This window comes from Hylaeus volcanicus, chromosome 3, assembly GCF_026283585.1.
Source record: "Hylaeus volcanicus isolate JK05 chromosome 3, UHH_iyHylVolc1.0_haploid, whole genome shotgun sequence".
In the NCBI taxonomy this organism is placed as follows: domain Eukaryota; kingdom Metazoa; phylum Arthropoda; class Insecta; order Hymenoptera; family Colletidae; genus Hylaeus; species Hylaeus volcanicus.
This window is the reverse complement of record NC_071978.1, coordinates 20,830,388-20,841,654: the sequence shown is the minus strand read 5'-3', so window position 1 is coordinate 20,841,654 and position 11,267 is coordinate 20,830,388. Positions and strand designations below refer to the sequence as shown.

At 39.7% G+C, this 11,267-nt stretch overlaps 1 protein-coding gene across 2 annotated transcripts in view; it reads right to left on the bottom strand.

The window, feature by feature from the left end:
- Positions 1-1,388: 1,388 nt before the first annotated feature.
- LOC128874350 (CD151 antigen) overlaps positions 1,389-11,267 on the bottom strand; it is a 17,066-nt gene continuing 7,187 nt past the window's right edge. For both annotated transcript variants that reach the window (XM_054119017.1, XM_054119018.1), the window contains exons 2-7: positions 4,861-4,956; positions 4,550-4,744; positions 3,714-3,884; positions 3,106-3,198; positions 2,001-2,141; positions 1,389-1,875 (exon numbers count right to left, since the gene is read on the bottom strand). In XM_054119017.1, the coding sequence (XP_053974992.1) occupies positions 1,828-1,875; positions 2,001-2,141; positions 3,106-3,198; positions 3,714-3,884; positions 4,550-4,744; positions 4,861-4,938 (726 nt within the window). In that variant the 5' untranslated portion in view covers positions 4,939-4,956 and the 3' untranslated portion in view covers positions 1,389-1,827. The remainder of the gene's footprint in view (positions 1,876-2,000; positions 2,142-3,105; positions 3,199-3,713; positions 3,885-4,549; positions 4,745-4,860; positions 4,957-11,267) is intronic.

Genomic DNA, 11,267 nt, shown 5'->3' with positions numbered 1-11,267 from the left:
ATTCAAGGGGCTAATTTTTGTTAAATTTCGGAATTCTGGCCGATTTTACATTTTAGTATCAGGAGAACGTGATACTCAAAGAAGTAGCATAACTTTTAATTAAATATCGATACTTACCTCTTGTATCAGGAGAACGTAATGATCGAGTGGGTATCATAATTTTTATTTTCTGCTGGATACTTAACTCTTGTATCAGGAGAACGTAATGTGCGAGTTGGTATCATAATTTTTATTTTTTGCTTGAAACTTACCTTTTGTATGAGGAGATCATCTGTGAGTTTTCGTTGAAGATCTGATCGTTCATCGCCCAAATAAACAGTGCTTGTTTCTACTAAATTCGCCATAATATCAGTTTCCATATTCAGATTAGGTGTAGAAATTGATTCTGTGTCTTTACATTCAATCGTTTATAACGTTTACATTCATTAAAAAATATTTAGACTAAAGGACCAACCTTCTGAATTCTCAAACTGATTTCCATTATAATCTACACGTTCAAAATTTCAACAAATCGTTCCTTTCGTCAATGAGATTCACTTTTGTTCTCAAATATTGAAATTCATTGAAAGCAGAGAAAATTGTTGAAGGGATAACTGATATCACAGCCTCGCCCTGGGTCCACCGATAATAAAACGTTGCGTTTGGCACAAGCCTGTCTCCTCGGTGGACAGACAGATCACGTCGAACGTAAAAGGGGTGTCTGAATAGAATTTTCCGTGGGGAAATCGTACAGGGAACGAGAACGAGTTCTGACGCTTTCGCGTTTCGTTAACGAAATTAAAGGGCGCGATTGGGTATCTGTCGAGGAAGGAATTCGATAAACCTCTCGTTTCGATATGCTCAGCAAACGGTGGACCATCGTTAACATTTACACAAGGATCCAGAAAGGAGCGTAATTTGGTAAAATTGGCACATGAGAATTTGATCAACGTTTAAATAATTAATACAGGCGACGTTCACTCAAGCGAACCGTCGCACTTCTATTTTCTCTTTGTAAAATTATTCCACTCTATAATTAATCTTTTGAGGGACGAATTATTTTATTAGAAATCGGCAACAATTCTAGTTAATATTTCCCTATGACGTGCACGAAGTTAAAATTCAAATTTTGTTTATTATGGTACTCGTACTTTGGACTATTCCATTTAAAGTATCAGGTGTGCCTAGCCACACGTGTCTGATACTTTTGAACACGTCTGTATCGCAAAGGAACAAAATCACTGACTTATGAATAATGTAGAAAACGAAGGAGAGACGATGGCCAGTCGTGTATTAAAAAGTATCGATTTAGCTCCGGAATTCAGAGACTGTTCCCAGACAGACGAGGTTCCAAGGACAAAGGACTCCCTTTGGAACCGAAAGAGCGAACGTTTACCTCCACTATGAGATACTTTTATACACGTTCGTATTTATTACGCGTACAAGGTACAGAATGTGTGTGTGTGTGTGTGTGTGTGTGTTTTGCCATAAAAATTATATATAATAGTATAGTACAACGTAGAATTAAACGAGAATGCTTAACGTATCGCTATACATTACAAAGAAAGAAAAAATAAAGGAGAAAGGAAAGAGATTGAAAAAGAACGAAACGGGTAAATAAATGTACGATAAAGCTAAATGTAACAAAATGACGAAGACTGTACATTGGAAAGTTAGATGCGCGTGGAGATGCATTTTGATTCTCGATACTTCAGCTGGATACGCTCAAATGACGATGACGTTGATTATGAATTCATGCGAGTCGCTCGAGGACGGCTGTCATCCACTTTTGCTCTTCATTAGCTCGACGCGAAGAACCAAGGGTTTTTAAATTACGCGACGACCGCGTCATTCTATCATCTTGAAGAGCGCGCACGAGAATATCATGCCGAAGAACTGTGAAGAAAATGTTGAAGATTATTATAAGTAACAAAATAATTAATATCTTTAAATGAAATATAAATATTGTTTGAATAGGGTGATTAAAAACTTAGACGTTCTGTATGAAAACGTTCACGTACCATCAGACATGCGACTGCGATTCCGGCGGCACCCATCTTCGTCGCGTGTCCTTGCATGTAAATCTGCGTTCCATTGATGCACCCGACGAGGTAGGCATTCGAGGGATTCACTGTGTCTGGCCCAGCGTTGCAGTTGAATCGCTGGAACAGATCGATGGGAAGCCCCATGAGAAGCGATTCGGCTTGGGAAAGTCGATCGAAATCCGGTGAAAGCGTGAGAGTCGAAACAGTGCCGAGGTCGATCGAGAAATTGCAACGGAACGGATGCTTTTCTGACCGTAATCGATAGGCCAGCCGTGTTTCGAAATTTCGTGCAATCGTTTCGAATGCTTCGACTACGACTTGGTTCGACGACTGCAATCGAGATCGCTTTGAGGTAGAGTTCCAGCCTTGACTCTATTATCGACCGTCGATGTCGGTAATACCTGCTCGACCGATCGTGGGTATCAGGCTAAGGATATCCCATAAATCCGGGAAAATTTAATTATACAAAAGCAGCGATTACTCTCAATTCCTTGTTCCCTTTCTTTTTATCTATTTTACCTCGACACGAAAACGAAGAGTGTTCTGTACGACAGTGGTCTAGAAACGAGAAAAGCTGGAGCTATGCTTCCTCTATCGAGTGCAACAGTTACGTTAAAACAAGTAAGCACTTTAATAAACAAGCTCAAGCTTTCTCTATTCGATTTCTACTAATTTATTTTAGCTGGGTATTTATTTAGCTTTAAATTGCCTTCTTTCCAGAAATACTTGACCGTTGATACAATCGAGTTTGATTGCTGATATATTACATAAAAAAATTGATTATTCAATAAAGGTTTCACAGTAATATTTAAATCGTGTTACCAGCGTGGCGTACGTAAGATTTACAAGATAGTTATTTGTAAAAGCAGCGGTAAATTACAGGTAATTATGTATTGCGGTGAAAAAAATAAATTTCACTCTCTCAGAATGTAATTGGACTTCGGAAGGATAATTACGTTGAAACGTATATATTCCCGATGAGTGGCGGTTGAGTCACTAATTGCTGCAATTCGGTATGCACGGGTTTGCGAACGGTTAACTATTCCATCTACGAGTGCTCGTTAAGGAAATTAATCTTTACCTGGCCAGGTTGGATTTCGCGACAGCAACTCTGAGGGACGTTCAGTCCCAGATCACCCCAGTCTCTCCAGCCGTTAACACCGCAGCAGTGCAGCTGAAATTTATTGAAAAATAGAATTTTAATAACGCCTCGTTTATACACTTCATGGTAGTTTGTATAGTTAATCACAATTGTCGCTTATATTGGATATCGAATACTTTTTTAGTTATTCAACGTCATTCTTTGATTTCTTGCAACGTACGACAAAAAGTTCTTATATGGAATTTATTAGGCGTAGAAATTAATTCTGTCTTTACATTTACATATTATTTATAAATCTAGCTTAAATAGAAGTATTTACTAACCATTTTGTTATATTGGAGTAATAATCTTCATAGTAATGATTTCATGAAACACACAGATTGCTTCTACGTTTGGTTTTTAACTATACGTACTGTCTTGGATTTTGTGACTGAGGAAGAATTAAAAGTTGTATGATTTTTTTCTTTATAACTAATAGTATATTTACCATGGAAAGACGGAGAATCAATTTCTACACCTAATATAATTGAAAGATAAGAAAGAATTTGTGTTTTTCATCGATTAAGGTATTTCCCGAGCGTACTCACCGTGGATTGGGTCGTGTCCCAGGCCTCCCTGACTGCTTTGCGACTATCGTAAACTCTCATCGAACTCGACATTTCCCTCTGGAGAGTGTTCACCAATTTCTCACGGAACACGTACGCGAGGACACCGCCAATTAGCATCGTCACGAACAACAGGAACACGATGATGAAGTACTGGGAAAAGACATGTTCTCGCGTCGTTAAATCGATCGCTCTATTTGTACAACGTCTACCACGATGACTAGCGATGGGACTGATACGATGCATGCTGCTGATATTATACATTGTACTTTCAGGTACAATAATCCCTCGATACAAAAAGGAAAAAGAAAAAAATTCATTACTTTTGAACTGCCTACTTCGAGGGTCTGCATTTTTTAAACAAATTCGAGAACAGCAAAGTGATGACATAAACCACCCTTGTAATTGCATGGATTACATCATATCTCAATTTGGACAGAATTGATGCTCCCTAACGTCGAATACCAGACCGGTCCAATAAACATTAAATAATCTCGTAGGTATCGAAAAAGTTTTGATATCACGAGATGCATTTTTGATCTGCCTACTTCGAGGGTCTGCATTTTTTAAACAAATTCGAGAACAGCAAAGTGATGACATAAACCACCCTTGTAATTGCATGGATTACATCATATCTCAATTTGGACAGAATTGATGCTCCCTGACGTCGAATACCAGACCGGTCCAATAAACATTAAACAATCTCATAGATATGGAAAAAGTTTTGATATCACGAGAGGCTATTTTACTATCCGAGATCGATAGTGTCGATTGTTCCTAATCTCATCGCTAGAGATAAACATAAAGGGTATATTTACCGTGAGAAGCATGCACTTGACTTCCCGTGACGCACCGATGCAACCGAAGAACGAGATGATAGCGACGATCACTCCACCGGCCAGGAGAACGTAAATCGCACCTGTTAACAGATCGTTTCCCACGAGTTCACCTATCCATGGCACCTTGTCCAACAGGGCCCACACCGCCAATCCAACTATGGCAACTCCACCAAACTGTATCAATGATAGTACTTTTTTAATGGAAATGTTGTGTCACATTCGGCTGATTCTCGAAGTGATCCTCGAGAGGATCGTTACAAAGACGTCAAAGAATATTTTCTTTTACTTACGAAGATCACGAAGTTGACGAAGAACAGGGAGTACTTCATACAGCGGCCACAGCCGTCCATCTCCGTCCCGTAACCCATTTTGCTCTATCTCTTGATCTGTACAAGGAACAAGTAACAATTAATAAGTACAATTTTCTAAAAAATGAATTACAATTGCATCATAAATTTGATGGTAGATTCTTCACATTCGAATACTTGAGCAAGCTCAGAACATCTTTTTCTTGGATTTGAATCTACGTACTCGATGAATTTTTCGTCTTCGATGACAGATAGACGCCCTGAACGCGGTTCATCATCTAGCGATTCATTTCCTTCTTTGAACCTTTTAAACCATTTCTGTGCGGTTCTTTCACTAACAGCACCTTCTCCACAAACGCTACAAATGCGTCTTGCTGCATTTGCTGCTTTACTGCCAAGTTTAAATTCATGTTTACTTTAACATGTTTACTGTTCCTATAGCTACACAACAACGAAACAATTGAACTCCACAGAGCATGCATATCAATTACAAAGATCAAGCTTTAAACTGAAACCAAACTCATGTCTTACAGTTGTCCATTACCACACGAAAATCGACATATATAGTTACAATTAACGAATAAACCGCACGAACTTTTTCCGGTACCTAATATTTCCTTTAGTTAAGATAACTCTGCCTTCTTCTCATCCTCTGTCAAACTCCAGCAGTAAACATTTCAAATTCTTTCCTTCGATAACTGATGATTTCATCCTCACTATCCATCCCGGACCTCGACCTCGCTACCTCTCCTCTCCCGACCACTAAACATAAGATAATTCCTATGCTTCCATTTTCTGTCTTTTCCGAACCTACAAAGCCCACTACTTTTCCCTTTGAATATCTATAGTCAGTAGGGGTGAGTAGATTCCGAGAATTTCAGAATCCCGAATACATCCGGGATTCCCGTGAATTTCCGGGATCCCGAAACCATTCGGGATTCCCGAGAATTTTGAGATCCCGTAAATGTTCGGGATTCCCTGAATTTCGAAATCCCGTACATTCGATTGCTGAAATTTTCAAGAATAACAACACTTTCGGAAATCTCAGATATTATTCTATATCCCGTACATTGTCGGGAATCCCGGATTTTTTCGGGATCTCGTGTATTCTCGGGAATCTCGAATCAACTCGGGATCCCGCATAAACTCGAGAATCCCGAATATTCTCGGGAATCCAGGATATTTTCAAAAGTCAGTATCACGCGTATACCTTTGTTAACTTCGTTCAATTTCGCTCGACGTTGTGCTTGTTAAATAATAAAAAAGTAACGAATCAAGCGGAATACAACAACGGGAAGGGGTTAATTCCAATTACTAAGAACAAAAACCATGTTTCTCCTGCTCTTCTGACTGGTACAATGAATAAAGTAAATGGACAAGGAACCCCCTAGCTCTCTTCGTGGCTCTTCGAGGCTGAAGACACGTTATCCTCATAATAAACTCATGGTCCCTATCATGGTCGTCAGTGGCACCGTATTCGTGGGACCTCCCGAGCATTGTTTTGCAAGTGCAACGGGAAATCCCGTGGCCGAATCGGGATATCGAGACGATCGCGTAATCGTTATCGTCGTTGTGATTCACAAACGAGCACCGCATTGTTGCCAATTGCTAATCGGTTTAGTAATCGTTTCCGCGGCGAAGTCGCGCGTCACGTAGAAGACTTCTTCGTGATTCCACGCACCTCGTGATCGTCCTCAATTTTTTCCTTCCGTCGGCCTACATTCTTACGACCAATTGGCGCTGATTACGCCACCCTGGCGTTTGCTTTCAACTTCTAATCGGCGATCGGTGTCCGATCTCAGAGGGTTCGCGGAATTAAAGGCTCGAGATAAAGGCAACGCTGTGTAACTGGGTTCGTGTTACTCTATTCGCCGAATCAGCGATTCCTAATTACTGCCGCGACTGTTCCATGAGCTGCCTAGGAATTTTGTCACTTTTGTCAATAGAGCCCGCTCTAATCATTATAACCTAAACAATTCGTTAGCCAGAGTGAGATTTATTTTAGACAGTGCTTGGGAATGTGGTGCTGAAAACCAAGATTTAGATCATGCCATTTGACAATGTCCAAAATATGAAAATGAACGTGCTACCCTCATAACAGCGCTTCACCGTCGCAAATACTACCTCCCGACTTGTATGAGGTGTTTCCTATGCGGTCCAGATATTAAAGGTCCGCTGATTATATCTGAATTTATTAAGCGATGCGCAATAAGAATTTAATTTAATTTGATTTGATTCGATTCGATTCGATTCGATTTAATTTAATTTAATTTAATTTAAATAATTATTATTATTATAATTTTATTTCGTTAAAATAATGTAAGCACACAGACGCTATACGAACTAGTTTTACGTTAAGTTAAGTTAATCTATGTAAAAAAAGGCGCATTAAGATATGTTATGTAGCGTATGCTATATAAATCATATTCGGTTTAAGAGCAACAAATAAATAAATAAATACTGCCGCGACTCACTTAGGAGAGGCTGACATTTATCGAAAGTCCATTTCAAATTCCAGAGATTACATCCTAGGTCTTCGCGAGCACTCGTTGCTCCGGAACGAAGTAAGTCTTCCTTTGGGATTTAATTCCAAGGAAATGGATGCGAGTGCAGATTTCTCCTTTTGTAGGATATTTATACGTACCTATGAGGAGTCTGAGGAAATATTTTGTTGGTGTCATGTATATAAGAGGGAAAAGAATTTGATTAGGCTCGAATATGTATATAAGCATCGTGCGAGAAAAAAAACTTGCATTGATTTGTTAGGAGTGAAAGTATCCCAATTCCAGGAAGCCCTGTTTTGAACAGTTCCGTAATCGTAAACGAATCTCTCGTAAAACCATTTGTTCACTGTTCAGTGTTTCTTATTTAACGGAATACCTTATTTAAAAGCCTTTCTTCAGAGTTATACTCAGTAATGTTCAGAATAAAGATTTTGCATACTGTTCGTTGATATTAAAAGCCCAGACAGTGGACAATTAAAGGATAATCAAATCTACCAACTACGAAAGGTACAATTTTCTAAAAAATGAACTATAAATGAACTTAAAGATTTACTAGATATTCGTCCCGATAGTCCATGTAGAAATAGACCTCCGAGTCCAATAAAAGTCGAAGAACGGAGGAACGCGATATGATTATTCGTCGAGTGGAAAACTGGGTCCCCATAAAATGGTAATGCGACGTTTTCACGTTCCAAGGACATCCTGTGACTCATAGACTTCCATGCGAATCGACGTCGGCGCCGTTTATCATCGTAAATATTTTTCATGTTTTTATCAAACCGAGCTCTCTATCCGCATTCCAGCTCTTGGAACAATTTAATTTCCGGATGCGGGTCATGGCCTTTTTGAAAATCGTTCCGATGTTTTCTCAGTGCTGCAGCTGCCACTCCTGGGGCTCTTAGGATGCCGAGAACAATGGGACGCGTGAACAGGGTGTTTCATTCTTACAAGGGGTAGGCTGTAATTGAGGCAAACACTCCTTTTTAGATGGAGCCAGGTGCAGAATGCGTAACAATAGGCACGAAGCTATAGATATGACACAGATGTGAACTTAGGATAGATCCGAATCTTCATATTTGGAATTGTTTTGTTACCAGATAAACAGAGGGCAACATTTGACATTTGAAAATGATCGATGATGATAATTTGAATGATTTCTTTTAGAAATCCCTTGAAGATTCATATACAATGAGGATATAATTATTGAAACGAAATTAGAGAAACGATTCGAAGGTTCGTAATTGCAGAGCACTGGAAGAGACATGGCTAGATTGATAGATAGATCACAGTCCCAAGATCATCGCGGCGAATGAGTAAGACCGGCTCGATTGTCACGCAAATCACGTACACTCGTAACTCTTAACTAACACCACGGGGCTGCGTGACGTAAGAATCGAGATCGATTCACTTTGCATGTCGTGCGATAGTCATTCAGCAGCGATTCCCAAAAGGCGAAGCTCCACGAGCTTGAGTATCCTGAAGGATTTATTTTTACTGTCCAGACTCTGATTATAATTCTTTATGAAGTTACATCTTTCCTAGTTGATAGATTTGATCTCTCGATAATTGTTGCACTCGCGTACTCAAAGGAGGTTGTTAAGAAATGGCCATTTTTGGCATCGCCTGGAAATGAAAAGTTCATGCAGGATCTTTTAGAGTGTCTTCCAAGAAACAAAAAATGTCCTTATCACTTTCCCGAGAAACGATGGAAAAGTTGTCAAAAATACGTTCAAAGTATGAATGTGATGATAACGGAACTTGCGTATATTTTACATTTCGTCGTCTTCTTCTTCTTCGGATATCGAACTGTTCTCGAAATATTTAACGATTTTTTATACGTCCTGCGATTACCTCGACATTATATTGATATTTTGTAATGAATATCAATTCATTAACTTGTTCAACTGTTAATGGTTTCCGAGTTTCCACAACGATCTATGCTTATACGCATGTGGAACATACCAAATGAAGCAAGGATCTGGTTATTACGGCGACCATATAAACGACAGCGGAGATTTTGAATTTCAAGTCGCAGTACCATCGTACAATATTGATTTTAAAAAATTCCAGATTGATGTGGAACCAATTAACGCCATTTTACTTCAAACGAAACTGCATTCACGACATTCAAATAGTTTCAAATACTTTGTATATGTACTAATTGATAAAAGTAAAACCGCACTGAAAGCCGTACTTGCACACTCATGTGGATGCAAAGTCGGAGTACGCGTTGTTGGTTGCTGTTCCCATGTAGCCATGATTATATGGTACTTTGGATTTGCTCGATTTCAAGCTTCAATTCATCTGCCTGCTGAGTTCCTTAATACTTATTTCGAAGACGGTTCGATATCCGTAGAAGAAGACGACGAAATGTAAAATATACGCAAGTTCCGTTATCATCACATTCATACTTTGAACGTATATTTGACAACTTTCCCATCGTTTCTCGGGAAAGTGATACCGACATTTTTTATTCCTTGGGAGACACTCTAAAAGATCCTGCATGAACTTTTCATTTCCAGGCGATGCCAAAAATGGCCATTTCTTAACGCCCTCCTTTATGATGCAATTATAATTCATTTTTTTAGAAAATTGTACCTTTCGTAGTTAGTAGATTTGAAAATTAATAATTGTCACATTTAATCCAGCATAACCCACGAGTAAATGATACAACACTGTAAAAACAATTGTTCTCCAACGCATCGGCACAGTAGCTGAAAAAAGAAATCTCGAGAAGGAGTTCTTGGGATCCAGAAGTCACAGATTCATCAGCATCACGGCAGATCTGCCCCTGGATCTGACGGGTCTACCTTGCACCTGTCCAGCCGTGATGAACGATGACCTTCGCATAGATGGAGGCGTACCGACGGGACCTCTGGTCGAGGTCAACCGAAAAGTAGGTCATTTCGGACCGCCAGACAATATACTGTTGCGTTTATCGACGTAGGAATCATATTTACGAACCGACGATTCGCTTTGTGGTTTGCCGTGCCTCGAAAGCCGCGCGAAGAATCAATTGCGCTTGTAATATGCAGTTCGAATTCCATAGCGCACAAGTTGTCTGGTTACTGCTGGGACCTGCCTCGAACAATGGACTCGGGGCCAGAAAAAAAACGTTTCGTACAAAGCAACGACTCGTGGGACCTTTTTGCCAAGTTGCGTTTGTTTTACAATCGTTTCTGCGAAAGACTAAACACGGTCAACTAATTTCTCGGGGCAATGGCGAGAAGCGAGGCTTTAAAAATACTTTTGGTCCCTCCATGGACTTGAGCCGAGTTACTTGACTCATTAGACCAGGCGCGTTAAACTAATTTTGGTCCTCGAGTAAATTGCTCTTCGCCTGTAATTATTCCAGGACGGTCGATAATATTTGACCAACCATTTCTCAGTCGTTGAATCGCGTCGTGTCGAGCACAGTTGGAACTTTGTAAAAGTATTCCTGTGATAAGGGGGATGACTGAGAGGGAGAGGAAAGGGTGAAGGTTAAGAAACCCTGATTTATGGGACACCAGTTGACGACGTAATCAACAAGCTTGCGACATGTACGGAGAAAACAGAAATTTTCAAACGTGGACGAGGATCTATGATCAGTCGTATGCGGGCTCGCGTGTGATCACTTTGAGCAATCGTCGAGAGGATACGTGGGTATGAGATGATGAAGTATAAAACTAGCTGTAACTGAAAAACAAGGTTACCACGCGTTACGTGTGCATCAATTTTTTGTGTTCCAGTCCCGATACCGATAGGTATACTAATAATGAAATAGTCCGTGTACGGTTGGAGTAGGATCAATAGTCATTGATTGCAGGTATCATTGTAGTCACAAGTTTATTTTTAGAGATAACGAGTACGATTGACGTCGATCAAAATTCGCCTCTCCAATTA